Source organism: Vespa mandarinia, chromosome 3 (assembly GCF_050613455.1).
Source record: "Vespa mandarinia isolate Hongniang chromosome 3, ASM5061345v1, whole genome shotgun sequence".
Taxonomy (NCBI): domain Eukaryota; kingdom Metazoa; phylum Arthropoda; class Insecta; order Hymenoptera; family Vespidae; genus Vespa; species Vespa mandarinia.
Genome location: NC_140812.1, coordinates 7,263,665 through 7,283,171, shown reverse-complemented (window position 1 = coordinate 7,283,171; position 19,507 = coordinate 7,263,665). Strand labels below are relative to the sequence as shown.

Sequence of the window (19,507 nt, the reverse complement as noted above, 5' to 3'; positions counted from 1 at the left end):
TCGTGAGTTCTTCATGTGATGATATATCTCATGACAGCTTACTTCGATCATAGATTAGACCAGTAGTCCTTCGAAAATAGATGGATCTTTCTAATCCTATTGGTGACATTCCAACAGTTAAAAGTTAATACCAGGTTTTATAAACAGATGGCATTACCCCAGAGAGTTACCCCTTCAATGATTTGGGTATATTGTAAAGATCATCGTGACGTCATTCAGAATGCAAGGTTCTATCCTTATTTTATAATCAAAGTAATTGGATATTCCAGAGTTCCACTATTTTCGTATTTGAAAATTCGTCGATGTGTCCCAGTTACCAAGCATACGTTAAACATTTTCCGTGTGTTATAATACGCAGCAACGAAATATGTCCGGTCAATGCATTAACGCGTCGACCGGCTGCGGGCACACGATGTAAATAATCGTTTATTGATTAACTGTTTGACTGCGCAAGTCGAGTTAACTATGGCTAATCTCTGATTTGTAACGCCTCCCATCCTACGTTGGGGTTGCGCTACGAGTAGGTGCGCGGCTTGGCGCGGCAAGGGACGCTGACGAAGGGTTGGAGGAGAGGAAAACGACAGCGGGGGTGGTCTCCCCCTCAGCACGTAGTTTTCGCCCCTGCAACCCTCCTAGCGCTAACACGGAATTAATATCTCGCGAGTTAGCGCCCCATCCCCACCTTTCATCCCCCTCGACGGCCTCAAAACGGAAATGAGCGCGCGGATGCCTCTGCTCTCTCGTTTCTCTTCTCTCTCTCTCTCTCTCTCTCTCTCTCTCTTCTCGTCTCTTTTCACTACTTCGCTTATCGTTGTCTCTTCTTCGTTGCTCGCTTCAGCGACGCAGCAACATGCCGAGACAGAATTTTGTAGTTGCCTCTGAAGACTGAAATTCTTCTCGATGATTATTTTTTAAGCCGAATCTGCGGATTATTCTTTCTTTATTATTTCCCTTTATCTTTACTCTCTCTATCTTTTTTCTCTCTTTCTGATATTTTGTTCCTGTTCGTCCATTTCCATTTACTACTCTATCTCCCTCTCTCTCTCTCTCCCTCCCTCTCTGTTTTTCTTTCTCTTTCTCTTTCTCTGATGCGAATTTCTTATTAAATTTGTCGTCGAGACATAAATGTGATTAAGTTCGTGACGACGAACAGATTTTACGCTGAAAATGTACTTGAACAAAATGATAGATCTTAATACAACTGATTTTAAAATCCGTCCATCGATCACAATGAACCGTTAAAGCGGCACGAACCTTTCAGAAAAATACAATATAATCATTTTTATAATAATAGGGAAGTAGAGGTTTGAGTTTTGTTACTAAACTTTGTAAGGAGAATCATAAAACGAATGTCCCACTGATGGCAACAAAGGCTCGAAGTCGTTTAGTTCAGCGAGACTGGAGATATGCAAATTCAAGATAATTAGGCTGGATATATGAAGCGTAGACATAGAACGACATGTACGCATTGTGAACTTTAGGGGATGTACACGCGGTCCTTTGTTTGAAGCAACGACTGCATTCTTCCGTAATGTAATTAATGGCTTTCGCTTCTACAGCCATCACCCTCGCTCTTATGCCGTTTCTCTACGCATTTCTACGGAGTTTCATCTTTTCGAGATACGTTTCCTGATGATTTTTTCGTATGGACATTAAAATCGCTGCATAACAACAATCGCATTCATCTAAAAATTTCTTTTTCAACCCTCTGTAATGTCAAGTAATATTTAAATATCCATATTTTAAAAAATTTTCATATTTCTTAAATATAACTTATATCAGTAGTAAATATAGTTACAGAGAGTTAACTATTTAGACCTAATTTCGAATTTTATCGTTTCGTAATATCTTTTATAATAATCTCAGTCTTTATTTTCTTACCAAACGAAGAAAAGGAAAAATTAATTCACAAGCTAAAAAATATCTGCACTTATTTCGTAAAGAGATGAATCGAAGGAGAGTTCACTTAATGTCAACGGAAGTCTTTGTACCGATGCCGTTTGCAGTTCGACAAACATGCCACGAGAACGTGTTCACAAGTGTGTTCTTCTTTAAAATGCTATGCAAAGAGTCGCTGGTTCTTAAATTCTATTTGCGGCTTGGTGCTTGTTTGCTTAGGTACAATGATATAAGGTAGTAAAAAAAGACGAACTTATTTTGAGAGATAGGAATATCATCAATGATACGTCGAATTCTTGGTGTTAGTTGGTTTATCCGATGGTTTAGAAGTTGCCCGTGCGTGGATAGGCGCGATGCCATCGGGTCCAAGCAGGGATTCAAGCATATTGTACAAATTGAATGCGAAGAATTATCTGGTAGCCGTTCGAGATATGTATCATCGTACACTTAAGCAGATCTCCCCCACAAACGCAACAAAGTGACACGGTTCTTATCGTGTTACAGTGTGCAGGGAACGAAAACGAGGGAAACTAACGGAGGTTCGGGGGTAGGAGGGAGCTGGTTTGGGCAAGAAGAGAGAAGGGGAGGGATTGAGGTAGCTCGATGCTTCGACAGGCTCTTGGGGTGGGAGTTGGCTGGCTCGAGCTCCCTCGCAGCTCTCTTCTCTATTCCCTCCTCGCAGCTATGCGTCTCGCGTTACAATAGCTGCCCTGTCATGTCTCATACCATACAATGATATTCCGCGCCCCCGCACTAACAGCCCGCGTAGAGCGAGCAAGCGAGCAAGCGAGCAATACCGAAGAGAACCGTTGGTTGGTCATTAATACCACTACGCCAGTATCTCAAGATAATGCACTCTCGGAAAATCACGAGAAGTATGTATGATACTCTGTATCCTAAAAGATCCTTTCCATGTACTTTTATGTATAGACTTTTAGCCGGTATAGTATAAGTAATAAAAAGTATACAAGATATTTGTTCAAACTTTATACTAAGTTTTGTATTATTATCGAAGTGTACTTGGAATTCTCTTATAGAAAATTTATTTGAAAAATATTCCATATTCAATCTAGTTGTTAAAATTCTTACGATGTTTATTCAAGTTATTATACAACTCTCAAAGTCTACGACATGTCCAGTTATGTTAAAGTTCAATACTTTTCATTCAATCATGAAAATGTAAAATAGTTAAAAATTGATATATAGACTAGATAAACTTCAGGCAATGTCCATTCAGAATCTACCTGGTATTATCCACTCGAACTCTATTTGGAGTTTGCCAATTCTTCTCCAACTTTGGCAACTTAAAGTATACTATAGATTCGACATGATGTGAGGGGGTAAGTATCGCGGAAAAGTAGCACCATCGGCTTTCTCCCTTCGCAGGCACACTTTAACCCCCTTGGCATCCCCTAGAACGTACACGCGGACACTCGAGAGCGATCGCGCGTTAAATGCGCCGCTGGCTGTACGCGGTCGCGTGTCGTGCGCGTGCCGCGTCTATCGGCCGTGGTGGTACTGGGGAAAGGGCCTTCTCTTTCTCTCTCTCTCTCTCTCTCTCTCTCTCTCTCTCTCTCTCTCTCTTTCTCTTTCTCTTTCTCTTTCTCTCCCTCTGTGTCCGCTTCAGCACGACCAACACCGACTCCCACGTCACGGTTAAACGGCCTTACCTAACGTCGAACATCCAGAATATCCCGGTAGTATGAATCACAGTTACTCTACTACTCGCTAAGTATTATCTATATGTGTTAGTGAACGTTCAGGACGGCCACTTTCAGCCGTTCCCGTTCACTGACGTAACTTGAAAATGTAGTATTTCAATTCGTATCATTCCAAGGAATGCACCATTAGTGATTTGTTGTTTACTTACGCATTTGTATAAATTAAATAATAAGAACTAATTATGAGATATCCAATATGTTATAAATTTTATGATAAAATATGAAAGAAACTTGGTATCATATATAAAAGCAAGTATTATATATTTTTAAAGTGTATCATTAGTTTGGCTAAAATTTTGTTAAATCTAATAAATAATTCTGATGTCTTAAAAAATTATTACTATATAATGTTATATATATAATAATAATTTTTTATTAATTAATCATAAATTAAATATATATAATGTTATATATATATATGTATATATATACATATATATATATATATTTCATATACAATATATGATCTATATACATACTATATATTATATGAGCCGTTCACATAGACAAAAGCGATTAAGTCCGTTCAGTTTAGAATCTTTCAAAGTTTTAGTACCAAATCGATGCTTAACTTTTTATGTTTAAATTAAATTTCTTTAATAATTAGGTCTAACACCATTTAACGACAAAAATTTGTATATTTGTTGAATAATAAATAATGTACAATGTATATAATTTTATCAATTTTTTTTACTTTTTCTTTTATGGAATTAATCTATTTGGCAAATAAACGACTCATATATAATCTTCACAGAAATTCTAGAATTCAAGAATCGTTAAGTGTTCTATATCATAAAAATGATAGAATCATAGAATATATTGAACACACACCCAAAAATACTTCATTTATCTCATGTATAATCTTCTGATCTCGGAATTGGTAAGACATAGAAAATTAGGAATTCTTTTCAAGTGGAAGGGAAAACGATGAACTGATAATCGTAGTGGCAGTAGCATGAGACCGATAAGAATGTTGATAAGAATGAAGAGCGGTTGAGCTAAAACTTAGATAGAAGGAAGGTAAGAGTAAGAGAAGAGGTATCCGGTCAAGGTCCGACTCGAGGAGTCGGCTTTCGCCGTCGGCAGCGTAGGCAAGAAGTACTAGAGTAGAAATATCGGCTGACTATAGAGAAAGGGTACAGCGCAAGCGTTCTTCCACCCCCATCTTGCACGGGGGTGTCAATCCTTGGATAGAGACCGCCCCTAGTGTCGCGATCACGAGCCAACCCCCGAGTGGCATCGTGATGGAGGGCGGGTCGACGTATAGGCACATCGTCGTTTTCGACGAGCCGTTGAGAGGCTAGAAAAGCAGCAGTGTTACTCGGAGCGGGTAGGCAAGATGATCGGCACCTTTATCGTGCAGCCACCTATTATTTTCGCGTTCTATCTAACGACAACAAGAAAAAATTTTAAATTGGCTAAATCCCGCGACGTTCTCGTTCAATCTTGAACGAGTTCGAGCAGCAATTTCTCTTGTGATATGATCGACGAGTCGTGTTGGAATCCAGTGATTATCGAGGACAACGGTGTTAACGCATTATTAACAGAGGGATCAGGCCCATCAACGAAGGGGGGTCGAAAACTCGAGGCTACCTGCCGCGTCGGTGGCAAACCGCGCGATGCTGGACCTCAAAAGTACCGGTACCACTACCGCGGAATTACCACGAACAACAGCTTTCACCAATCTCTCCATGCTTTTTGCCGGTACGTGGGATATATTTTCGTTAGAATTCGTGATGGTTAGGCTGCGATATTTCGTCTAATAAATCCATGTTGATAATCACAATCATTCGCTGTGAGATTATCAGGTGATAACGTGATATTTGAGACACTAACTTACAGATGATCGTCAAATCGAGTTGTGTTCGTTAGGTTTTGTGTTGCGTCAGGGTTCAAGTTCAACTTATTCAAAGATTGAATAAGTTTTGTACTTATTGAATTTATATGATAATGGATGCTAACAGGTACGACAGATTGTATCAATCTATCCATCTTTCAAAAAGTAGTGTATTATTGAAATGTCTTCATTATCAATCAAATGCGATACCTAAATATAAATATATATTTGCGAAATATAAATATATTTTTGCGAAATATAAATATATATTTGCGAAATATAAATATATATTTGCGAAATATAAATATATATTTCACAAACTTATATTTTGAAATTCTTTCAGTTGTGTTTAAATCTTGATGCGTATTCATAATTACAGATAAATATAATGACATTTATTATTTTATACGTATTTGTTCTACTCGTGCAGCCTTGACCTGGGTGACCTTTAACTTAGTATAAAATCACAAAGTACATGATAACAGCATCTAGATACGTATTTGACGTGTCAGAGATTACATCACGTTGCACATCGATCGATTTTAACGTCTTCGGAAACATGAAATTTGAAGCTTTATTAATGGACTGTACCCTTAGACCAAACGAAGGGAGACGAAGTAAAAAGTAAAGGTCGAGTCAGCGTCCGCGACTAAGTCGTTGTTTGCCTAGAAAGACCAAGCTTCTGCTACAGCTTGACATACTGCCCTGCGTATGTACACATGCCGGCCACCCTCGTGCCAATAACTGCCAAATGAAAATATATCTGTCTGTAAATACACCGCCGGCATTCGAGACTGCGTCAAAAGTCGAGAAAATTCGTTTTCTGTGGATTTACCTCGGGGCTTTCTTTCTTCATGAAAAAGAAAAAAAAAAAAAGAGATATAAAACTCGTTTTCTATCAACTAACAATGTTTTTCCATATCGCTTTTATTTATATCATTGAACCCATCATCATCGGCATATTAAAAAGAAAAGATCTAATGTTTGAATTTATAATTTCAAAGTCCATTAAAAAATGTTAATAATTTTAAAATCATGTATAAATTTGTATGAATTATATATGATATAATCTTAAATAATGTTGAAATTTTACAGATGCAAGTAGTTCGTACAAAGGAGGCTGGAGTCACGCGACATCGCCGGCTCCTGGCCAGGGTAAGTAATACTTTATCAAATTTTATATTTGCATTGATCAGTGAAATCTACGTAAAAGAATAAGATGATGTGGGTGGCTCGATGGTGTCCCGGTATTCCGGTGTCCTGGCGCTTTCCGTCGCTTTGTGCCGCTTTGCCGCGCGTTCAACCGCGGACCCTTTGTGGCCGTCGAGAGTGAACAGCCCTAGGGGTTGAAAGAGAGAGAGAGAGAGAGAGAGAGAGAGAGAGAGAGAGAGAGAGAGAGAGAAACGGCTGCTAGCACAGCAACGAAGCTAACGGAGCGGTTGGCAAAGCAGTGGCGCGTCAGTCTTGTTCATCGTTCTGGACACCTCTACACTAACACAACAATCGTCTTTCGTTGACTCGTGCCCTCGGGCCGCTTTGTATAAAGAACTTGTGCTCACACTTTACGCTGCTACCAGACCAACTGTAAAAAATATTCGCGAATATTCAAGATGTATGCAGATCGGTGTGTTACGAGTTACCAGGCTGTTTACTACAAATGTAATGAATGTATATTTTGATAACTCCCTAACATATACTAAGTTAGTATATGTCCTATTTTTGTAAATTGCCTTTCCTTAGACTTGATATTTATACTTCATTCATTTTCATATTCATTTTTTTTTTATTCATATTTTATATATTCCAAAGATTAGATTTTATTATATAGACTTGGATTAATTTTAAATGGATTTTTAGATTTTAACTAAAAAATTTATTATACCATTAAAAAATGTAATTATAAAAATTTATTTATATTTCTATCGAATTCAATCATCAAATATATAAAAACTCGAAAACTATGATTCTTTTTTCAAAATTGTTCGAGTTAATTAATACATTAACGATTACAATAGCTTTTCCTTGAATCCGTGCGAACACATACATATGTACGTATTAGATCACAGACACCATCAGTAGTCGAAAAACAGAAGGCACTCATAGAAGAAAGGACGTAAGATAGAAAGCCGCAGGGTACAATTCTCTGATCGCGAGGGTTGTGCTCTCACGTTGCCTTTGATCAAGTTTACACTCGACGCCATAACATGGTAGAAGCGGACATCACTGAGGTTCATGAAATTACGCGACGACGCGTCAGACTCGCTTCGTGACCCGGGGCACCTCTGCCACCTCTGTACCATCATCTCTCTCTCTCTCTCTGTCTCTCTCTTTATCTCTCTTTCTCTCTCTCTCTCTGTCTCTCTCTTTATCTCTCTTTCTCTCTCTCTCTCTCTCTCTCTCTCTCTCTCTCTCTCTCTCTCTCTCTCTCTCTTTCTACCTATCTCTATCTTTCTCTGCGGCTCTTTGCCAGCGTGAAATTGAAATCACAGCTTCTCTCTCTTCTCCATACTGTTCAATAGCTAGAATCGTTTGTGCTAAGAGTACAAACCAACCAAATTAAACCTCGCCTGTTCCTTTGGAAGCCATCTACAAAATCTACGTCAAACGTTTCGACGTAGAGGATATTTAACCTATCCTAGGCAATTTTGCATAAATCAATATCACTGCTTGACGTCTTTCGTGACACATTAAAGAACAAAAGTACTTGATCCTTTTTTATTTTTTTTTATTCTTTTTTTTTTTAATAATAGACTTGACTCTTACTGACCTGACTTTCGTTTTACAATTTAATAAATGTTAATAAGCGAATCTTATAATCCTTTTTAAATGAAGTTGGTATATCTACTTCTAGTACAAATCATCGGTGACCCCCATGCCAGTCAACGTGTTAACGTACATTTTACATAATGAATTTATTGCACGCGAGACACAAGTTAGTTACCATTCCATCGTACATGTTCCATCGCGTGATGCTTTGTACGGAAGAACAATGGAAAGAAAAATCAGGGTAGGACTTTAAAAACACGCTTGCTTTAGATCACAAAGTACCGATCTCGATTTCGAAGAAGGTTCTGGCTACTAAGTAGTAAATTCAAGCAAAGAGTTTCTGATAAAAATGACTTTCTTCAAACTCCTACTTTAACGTCGTGTTCATTAACACGGGACAGTTCGGTTAATAAATGGAACATTCGAAAATCTGTGAAAATAAATGTAACGACATTATATTCATTGCAACTTCATACATATGAAGATTAATTCTACGAGCTATAAATTAAGCCTTTTACACTATAATTATTTTAATAATTTGTTCTTAGTAATCTCTGAAATAATTCTTTTTTTATTTCTGATAATTTATATATACATATATACATATACATACATATACTTTCTAACCAATTAATTAATCTGTTTCGCAATTTGTATTATAAATGAAATGTCAAGTCATTTAATTCAACAGTTTTATGGATAAATTATATCATCACTCTCATGATAATTTCGTAATGCAAAAGAATTGGTATGTTTCGAGATATTCGAGCACGATCATTGTTTTTTTTTCTTTTTTTGGTGAATTTTTCTTCAAAGTTAATAAATCACAATAAATATATCAATCAGAAATATGCAAAAATTAATGTAAGATAAATGACAACCAGATATTCAAGTTAGGAAAACTACGTAACTCTTGTCCTCGATACAGCAATATTTTTCAATGATTCTCAAGGAAAGATTGGAATTGGAAAAAAGAGAAAAGAAAAAAAAAAGAAAGTGATCCGGTCTTAGAGAAGGTTTTACGACTAGGGTAGGTGGGAAAAAAAAGACTTTAAGGCGAGTGGCGTTAGGAACAAAAGTACTTCCTCTGCCCCCTTTCCTTCTTCCTCTTCTCAAGCGCGTGTGCCTCTCGCGTGACTTCCTGACCCGAAGCGAGCGGACCTCGACCCCCTGTGTGTTTGTATGTGTGTGAGTGCGCGCGCGCGTCCGTCCGAGGGCAACCCTAACTTCCCTATGATAATTACATAGTCCGACACGACGCGTGCCAAACGACCAAACGTGATCGGACCTGATCACTGATTGTTATCTCTCTCTATCTTTCTCTCTCTCTCTCTCTCTATTTCTTTCTCTTTTTATTCTTTTTTGTATCTCAAACTGAAGTTAAGATTTTCTAAGTTTTTTGAAAGAAAATTTCCTTATACACCCAAAAGCATTTTTTCTTACTAGGCAATGTAGCCACTTTGATAAAAGGGACAAGGGGATTCGTGCTTGATAGACGTTCAACGACGCAGGGTTAAAGTGGAAGCGCAATCCGTGCACCCTCCTAACGGAGAATCGGAGATGAATGCGAGCCGATATGGCGGGGGAGTCTCGAAACGCGCAAGCAGCCATGCGTGAACGTGTCACGCATAGGCACGTGCCCGTGTATGTACTACCGAAAGACATAATACGAACTGCGAGACACGGCGACTCCGTCGTCGTATCCTGCGACCCCTCCAATATGCTACGGGCATTTCTTTGACAATTCCATTCTGTTGTCCGCAGAACGTTGCTCGTTGAAGAAGAGAAGGAAAAAGGAAAAAAAAGAGAAAAAATAGGAAGAATAAAGGAGTGGCCGAGATAAGAACTGTCTCTCTCTCTCTCTTTCTCTCTCTCTCTTTCTTTCTCTCTCTCTCTCTCTCTCTCTCTCTCTCTCTCTCTCTTTCTCTTTTTATCTTTCATTACAAATCGAGCCGTGACGATCCTTTATTTTCTTCAGGCACGCGCCCGCTCGTAAATAATGATCGATGATCCTACGTAAATCTGACGCGATCTCGATGATACGTAGATACGTAATATTATACAGTATACCTCTTGTACAACACGGGGAATATCTACAGTTCTGTATGATACATGAATTTATATTATACGAGTCACAGGTTATACAAATGTGGATTATGTATGTTTTTGAAGAGACATATTAAATGAAAGATGTTTATGGTTTATTGTTAAAATATGTATGTTTTTAAATTATCTTAGAATTTTTCTTTATGAAAGAAATCATGATCGTGAAAAAAAAAATAAATTTGCTATAAAATAATTAAAAATTTGATTTTACTATTTTTATAACATTTAAAGTGAAAATAATAATACAAAATAAACATGATATATAATAATAGTAATAATAATAATAAATATAGATAGATATATATAAGAAACAAAGTTCAGATCAATTTTTAAGTTAACCAATTTTCATCTTTAATGTGTGAGATGTTCTAATTTTATTTCAAAACCATTTTTTTAAAATATATTCACAAAGTGTTATATATGAGGGTTATTTGATGAATCTATATTATATGAGGGGGAAGTGACTTACTATACTTTATTTCTAGATTTCTATGTATTAAATAATAAAAACACATAACTCTCGAGGTGACCGCAGAAGGAAGAAAAACGTTAAAAACGTTTTTCTCGCTTATTTTTTGTTTTTTTCTTTTTTTTTTTTTTCTTCCTTTCTTTCTCCTCGTAAATCTGGCAGCGCGAAGACCATGGTCACGCGTCGTTTCCCGGTGACTTGTTGCCCACGATCCGTGTCCCCTGAGCGTGTCCCCCAGCTCCTGAACGCGGTTCCGCACTGGAAAAGACCCGCTCGACTTTCTGACCGCACGACGAACAGTCAAAGTCGCGCGTAAAGTCGTTACGCTTTTTCCTTCCCTATGAAATTCTCTTGGCATACAGTATATATACATATATAGATATATAGTATATATATATATATATATATATCTTATTTTTTTTATTTTTCCCTGATTATTATTTGTTTTCTTCTTAGTTTTTATTTAAAAAAATTTTTACATTTCGTATATTCGAATATTTTTATTCTTAATATTTTCAGCAACGTCGTTTTACAAAAAAAAAAAAAGTAAAAAAAACACGCGATCGAGCGTGATCATGATGAATTGTTTCGATAGATAAAAAAAATGTTAAATAAAGAAAAAGAAAAGAAAAGAAGAGAAAAAGCTTAAGCCAGAGAAGGTGCCAAGATCGTGACACGTCGTTCACTTGAGAACTTTTAAAAAGAGCCTCGCGTGCCGAGTCACGCGAAGACGTGACTTATAACTTAGCACTAGGTTTCTTAACTTCCTTGTTTAAAACGACTCGATTCTAGTATACCCTTCTTCCTTTAAATGGGACGATGTTGGAGATAAAAGTGTTGTTCCGAGTTGAAGAAAATCAAGAGAAAACATGTGGAAATTTTGTCAAGTTTTTCTAAGCCGGAAAAAAAAGGAGAAAGATAAAGATAAAAAAGAAGGTAGTTGGTAGGACCCATACCCCTTGACTGATAGAATAGCAGCATTGTCGTTGTGCTAGCTATGTTTGAAAGAGCGAAAAAGAGCTCAGTAAGCCGGAATAACGGGGACCTTTGATCCTCCCTCGAGGAAGGTACGTGCGCCTAACGGGATTACCCCGCCCAACGTAATTGCTTGGAATGTGCGGATATAGACGCGACAATAGGGAACTTGGACGGATCCAAAACCGATCGTTGATGTTCTTAACTTGAGTCTATAAAACTGGGCAGCTATATATATATATTTCTTTTAATATTTCCAAATGTTCATAATCTTAAATCCCAATAAATCTATCTAATACGAAGTGTAATATATAAAAATTTTAGATATTTATATTAATAGATTTTGATCACATTTGAAGAGTCGTGTAACATTAGAACAAAATAATACTAAATACTATAGAAAAAAGGAATTTTAGTCGAAATCCGAAAAAAAAGAAAAAAAAAATAATAAATCTTCCAACCCTGCGGCTACGCTGATTGAGGCGAACCCTATGGACAACGCGAGCTTCGTCGACGCCTAGCAAAGATCGTCTCCTTCGTTGTCCGAACCCTCGATGATGCTTTTTCCCGGTCGTCTCAATCAGAAGCGAAATCAAATTGTTTAACACAGCGGATACCAACTGCTATTTAAAGCTAGCATCTGCCGTTTTGGTTGTCAACGACATTCCAACGATGTGATTTTGAATTTTTTTTTTTTTTTTTTTTTTTTTATACCTTTCTAGATAATTCATTTTTTTTTATTTTTAATTTAAACGTCACGATTATCACGAAATGTCTCTAAAACCGACGAAATCTTTATCTATTCTCGTATTTTGATTTACACATTTGATTTACACATGAGAAAAAAAATTAATAAAATCTTTACTTATAATCGCATATTTAATGAGATTAGAATGAATCTTCATTATATCGATTTGCATTTATCATACTTGCATGTTTTATAGATTCATATTTAATTTTTATTTATAAAACTTACGGTATGTTCAAAATTTATCTCGGCTCTTTTGTGATCAAGTTGTACAAGTAAAAGAAAAAAGGAAAAAAATAAAGAAAAGAAAAGAAAAACTAACAAAGATAACAATAACATCAGATGATTCATTAAAGCAACGCGTCAGATTTTTGCTACAGATTTCAGCATTAGCTCCTAATTTTTTCTATTTTTATCTAATGACATATAAACTGATCGTCGAATTGGTACGGTCTTCCAACGAAACGGAGTATAACGAAGCGAAATTAAGGGGCATTGTGTCTTAAACAGATTGCACACTCGTATGGACGTGACCACTGGCCAAGTTCCTCGTAAGAACAAATGAACACACACACGCGTACACACACAGAGATAGACAGACAGGCACATAAACATACATACATACATACGTATGTAGACAAAGCGTGTGCAAAGGCGAGTAGACGAGAGGCAGACGAGAAGAAGAAATTGGGGGGTGATAAGAAGTAGGATCGAAACGATGAGCATGGAGAAACGTATACGGAGCACTCAGCCCCGTGTTTGCCTACACGGAAATCCTCTCTAACGGATTCTAACGCTCGACCGGGTTTTATATTTTTGTCCGTCTTTGACCAGCCGATAACTTTTTTTCTTTTATCTCTCATTGTTTTCATACAAATTTTATCTACTCGTTGACTGTGCATAAACTCATGTCATTAATATATTTAAAATTCGATAATATCAAACATAACACTTTTCGAAGTCTTTATGTATCTACATATTAATCGTTATAGCAATTATTTGGATTTATAATGAATGGATATTGATCATTTGAAATAACTTTCAACTTAGAAAAACAACGTGAATATAAATGTAATAATATGAATTAATATTACGATGGAAAATTTAGCATTTTAATGTATCGTTCGGTGTATTAAATTTTTAAAAAATTAAATCATTTTAATGTATTCGATTCGGGTGCTAGTATATTCCTTCTTTTTTCTTTTTTTTTTTTTTTTAGGGTACGGAAGCAGCCTATCAAAGTCGGCGTTGGACACTCACAGCCACCTCAGGCAGCCTGGTATGTAGTAGGTAGATATTCTTGAGAAGTTCAAGTATTTATCTCTATTCAAATGTTCATAGAAAATGAAATATTCCTTTAAATTTAACAAGTCATATTTTATTGTTAAATATTATTTCTTACGAAACTTCGACGATTCGAAGAAGAAACATCGGTGAAAATGCGAGTATGACCTGATTCTTAATATAGCTAGACATAGTTCAGAAAAGCAAACGCACGGAATGACCTTCGCGATTATTACATTACTCGCTAATCGCGCAGACGATATACGCGAAGTTTCAGCCTCCAGATTTTCTCGTGCCACGCCCAGAAATTTCTCCTTTCAGTCGATCGATCGGTCTAAATGAATGTTCCCTTTCGAACTGTAGTTTCTCCTTTCTCCAGAATTTTCGGGCTCGAATGGGAAACAAATGGTATCTTATAAAACATTATAATTTCGATTTGAAAGATCTTCGTATTAATATGTATTAGAGGAACATTAATCATTTCTAACCATATTACAATATCCCTCCTTCTCTCACCTGTTACTATCGAACATACATATTATGTATCACTTAATTAATACTTTGACCATGAGAACGAACGAATATGTTTTGATAAAAAAGTACATACATAACCATCGTTTTAGGATAGGTCAATGACGTGGTGATAATCTGAAAATAGAAAATATCATTGAAAACGATTAATCAAAAATCCTTCTATTAAATTGTTTTCGATGCTTCGGTCTCGTATATTACGAAAGCTTGCTTCCCTAGTTGTGAGCACATACATTGGTATACCGCGCCCCTTTCCATTATTAACTCGTAAGTGAGTTACCATTCGATCGAAAGGCGATCGCTCTGCCACGTATTCGGGGAACTCAACTAGCGAAACGACCTTTGAGGTCCGGCAATTCGGATACCCCATCCCCATCGTCTACATCTATCTGTTTCTGTCTGTCTGTCTGTCTATCTGTTTCTCTCTCTCTCTCTCTCTCTCTCTCTTTCTCTCTCTCTCTCTCTTCATCCCCTCATAATCTCTTGAAATATATTTCCACGGAAGTCGTCTAGATAAACGAAAAAATAATGTACTTTCATGGTCGTCGATCTCCAGACGGTTATATTCTATTACTGATAAAACTATATTTAAACTTTTATAAAATTATGTGTTTTATACACTGAAATAAATTTCAATTAGAATAATTTTATTTAATCACAAATATGCATTTTCCTTCATCCTAATATTTACATAACATATTATAAACTTTGCAATTTACGATTTGCAGTAAATCATATCTTTAGTTCAACATTCTGAAACTTCAGGATAAGAAAGTATAATAGCTAGCATAGATTTTTGGCCAATGCGAAGACATTCGCGGACGCCCTTTGAACCACTCCGTCGACGGTAGCTCCAATTGAAATTATTATGATCCAAACGAACTCTATTCTATTGTAGGGTTGCGATTATATCCTTTTGTATGACTCTAGAGCCCTTCAAGTCTGAGCAGTAGCGAGCGACGGTGATGACGCATTGTAAAGCTTTTAAAGAGCGATACGGGGAACACGAGGAAATAACCGTGTAATGGATAGGTATATGCTCCGGGGAAAAGGGCAAGAAATGACATCCGATTTCTTCCTTGAAGAAAGAACACAATATTTTCAAACGTATGAAAATAAAAGGAAAATAAATGTTTAAAAATTTACATTTTCAAGAGTTCGCAAAATTATCGTCGTTCGTTTACCTAAAAAAAAAATATATATATATATATATATTAAAAAAGAAATTGATTAAAATTATCAGACAAGATAGAATTTATATAAGAATTTGTTAATATACCGATTTGATTACTTCCAGACCCCTACCAAATGTTTAGCGCGACGAGTAGTCGCTTGGCGAGTTCAGGGTCCGGTCAAATTCAGCTCTGGCAGTTCCTACTCGAACTTTTATCCGACTCAAGCAATGCCGCATGTATTACGTGGGAAGGAACCAACGGTGAATTCAAGTTGACCGATCCAGATGAAGTGGCAAGACGTTGGGGCGAGAGGAAGTCGAAACCGAACATGAATTATGACAAATTGTCGAGAGCCTTAAGGTAAGCTAATCGTGTCTTTCATAATAAAAACAAAAAAAAAATATTTTATCTTTAATTTTATTTTTAATTGGGAACAATTAGATAGATCGATTTGCAAATATACTAAACGATTCCGTTATCTAATGAACGAACTAATATAGAACGTTGGATAACAAACGATTTCGACGTATCTATACTTTGATCAAAATTCGATGGGAGAAAAAAAGGAAAAAAGCAAAAAAAGAAAAAAAAAGAGAGAAGTAGAAAAGACGGCACAAAACGCGGTTACGTTGTCGTATGGACAGTCGTTGTCGAGAATAGTAAAGGTAGAGGGAGAAATTTCAATCACTGTTACCCAGACCGGCAGACGCGGCTATTATTTTTCGATCAGATCCACTGATTATATTACGCGACTGCTCGCTTTTCGTTCCCGTTCCCCGTTCCACTTCACTCCCGGTTCGTAGCAGGAACCTTTTAGATGTATTCCAAAACGGTGAGAGCGAAAAATTACGAGTGGTACAACGCACGCTTTCACCCTTCGCCAATACGCTTCCATCGTCCCTCAATGTTCCACGTGAACGTTTAAAATTGGTAATGGTTGGGATTCACATTTCGTGAATTCGCTCGTTGATATTGAACACCAGGAATGATCGGTAGCCGACCTGAATAATCAATAAATTATACGAATGATCAATATAAAATTTAAATAAATTAATATACCTTCTAAATAATTCGATAGACGACGTGAATCAGATCAATAGATGATATCAAAATAATTAGGAGATTTATTTTATAAATGATTAAAATATGAGGCTAATAATCCAAAAAAAATATCGAATAAATAATCTGTAGATACACTTCTAATGTAATCATAAAATTCTTCCAATGAACCATTGTTCTACAGGTACTACTATGATAAGAACATCATGACGAAGGTCCACGGGAAGAGGTACGCGTACAAGTTCGACTTTCAAGGTCTAGCAGCAGCTACGCAACCAGCTGCGGCTGATCCCGCGGCATACAAATACCAAAGTGAGCTCTTCATGTCTGGTTATGGTCATGCAAAGTTAAACTTGATGCCACCACCAGCAGCATCAGTTTCCGTTTCGGTACCAGGTGGTCTTTTCCAATCAGCATCCAGCTATTGGTCGACGACACCAAGTGCGAATCTTTACGCTGGTCACCACACGGCATCGGGACACGTGCCGCCACATCTTGGCACCTACCCCCATTACGCATGACCTTCTGCCGAACATTGGGGCACTCTTGGTACGCCGCGTTAATGATACCACCTAATCGTAACTGAGAAAATCTCTTTCGGGACAAAAACGTCTAATAACTCGGGAAAAAAAGCGTCTTGATACGCACTTATCACGTCCAAAATAGAATAACAGGACGTGTGTTAAAACAGCATCGTGCACCGTCGCACCCTACTCAATTAACTCCCTTCAACAAATCCATAAATCACCTTACTCTTTTTTACCTATCGAGTTAATGATTTTTATCTACTATTACGTATACTACCGTCCACAAGATATTTTTCTTTTTTTAATATTTAATTTATTCAAAAATAGTATAAAATCTATTCTTTAAATATATTTAATATTTTAATGATTATTATTATTATTTTATTATTACAAAATTTGCATTTGTCTTTAATTAAAGTGTTAATGAGTTTTTTTTTCTTTTTTTTTTTTTAATAAATGAAACTACATTTACAATTGTATACGACAGATACAAGAAACGATTGCTAACTTACAAACGGTAGTCTACGCAATAGTACGAGTCAACGGGAGATTCATCGCCAATTATTCAAACTCGTACCAAAATCAAACTCAAAATCCTTTTTCCTACCGACGTTCCGCGATTCTTCGATACAGGATTAAGAAGGAAATACGTGAATTCTTGAGTATTCGCGTTCTCGTCTTGTGACAATGAAAACGTGAACAACTTGGGATGAACAATCCCCGTCGGACAATTTCGCGAAACTTTCGTGGTCGACGGTGCGCTCGGATTCTTGTAAGATCATTGTAAATAAAGTATATTGCATTATGAGAACGATCGAGAAGTTTATATGACGATTCTCTTAAATCACGATTTATCCTTACATGTTTTTCAGAGCATTTACGAATAGATAATTTTTTTGATTTTCTTTTTCTCCTTTTCTTTCTCTCCTTTTTTTGGATGATTGATAGAAACAAATGAAAGATAATTATTCTGATAATATCGAGATGTTATCGAAATATTAACGAACGAATAACGATGTCATTTCCGTAAATTAACACGATTGAAAGCAATCATGTAACGATAAATCGTACGATCGGAGTTGGTCTATCTAAACGTCGATTCGTCTATTGATAAGGAACCAGCGTGATTCCATCAGCGAAATGTTGAATTTTGCGACCCGATCGAATCGGTTATGAAGTTTATCAGACAGTTTAAAAAGCAACATTCAAAAACATAAATATTCAAAAAAATAGTTCCCGTTAGAAGTGTCATCAATCAATTGCATCTATTTATCACACACAATTTTAAAATGATAGAGATATACGATTTGAAAAAGTTAATTTATACGTTCTAAAACAAATACCATGACACTTTTTATTGGCATTTTATGTAACCGATCGTCGATTCGGGTTAAAAGCAATGCGTGTATTATAAACTCTTTTAACTTATTTGTTATATAATAATAATAATAATAATAATAATAATAATAATAATAATATTAATATTAATAATAATAATAATAATAATATTAATAATAATAATAATAATAATAATAGTAATAATGATAATGCTATTGATAATGGTATAGATAGAGACGCCTCGTCGTGTCGTTTAACGACAGGTAATAGCAAATATATGCTTCTTGATACTGTGGCATACAGTGGCAAAGAAGTGTCAGTTCGAACGCGACAAATGAAAATAAAAAAAAAAGAATTAATAATAATAATAATGATGATGATGATGATAATGAAATCAAAAAAAAAAACACCACGCAGCGAGTTAACATCGATTCTCTCTCATCTGAAATTGCAATATTATTACATTATACGTACGTACATACCGATACGTACTACATACCTATATGCAAAGGTAAAAGAAAAAAAGAGAAAGAGATCCATGATTTCTTAACGCGATATTTATTTTCCATGATCGATTAGTAGTCCTCCTAGTCAGACGGACGTGAACGAATGAACAGAGAGATATTCGACACAGATAGTAATAAATATTTTCTATGAAACGATGTTTTTCAATAAATAATCCTTCAATACGTGTGTGGCTACTCTATCTATGCAAACAACAATCGAGGATATAGCTCGGTGAGAGGCCAAGGATGATTATTAGTTAGCCCTCGTCGAAGAACGCCGAACGCCGAAAATTCGAAAAAGAGAAACTCCCTCTCACCCTCTTTCTTCAACCAAGTTCATTCTATCCCTTCTCTTCCCCCATCGAGTTCCCTCTTTTCTTCACTAAAATCCGAGATAATCTTTTATTGTATGTTATATTAACCCCATTTTCATCCTAAACAATGTACCTCTGTCATAAAAGCGTAACTCCCGAAGTCGTATGCTGTACAATATACCATCCGTAAGAAAAAGAAAAAGAAAAAGAAAAAAAGAAGTAAGCAATTTATAGAATTACTTTTAACGATCA

General features: G+C 36.2%; 1 protein-coding gene across 4 annotated transcripts in view; it reads left to right on the top strand.

The window, feature by feature from the left end:
- Ets65A (DNA-binding protein D-ETS-3) overlaps positions 1 to 19,507 on the top strand; it is a 32,781-nt gene that overhangs the window by 10,592 nt on the left and 2,682 nt on the right. The window contains exons 3-6 of one of the 4 annotated variants that reach the window (XM_035880165.2): positions 6,553 to 6,612; positions 13,741 to 13,800; positions 15,634 to 15,871; positions 16,755 to 17,119. In XM_035880165.2, the coding sequence (XP_035736058.1) occupies positions 6,553 to 6,612; positions 13,741 to 13,800; positions 15,634 to 15,871; positions 16,755 to 17,091 (695 nt within the window). In that variant the 3' untranslated portion in view covers positions 17,092 to 17,119. Of the gene's footprint in view, positions 1 to 6,552; positions 6,613 to 13,740; positions 13,801 to 15,633; positions 15,872 to 16,754; positions 17,402 to 19,507 lie in introns of those variants that run through there. The other 3 variants (XM_035880164.2, XM_035880163.2, XM_085655992.1) reach the window with 3 other exon arrangements.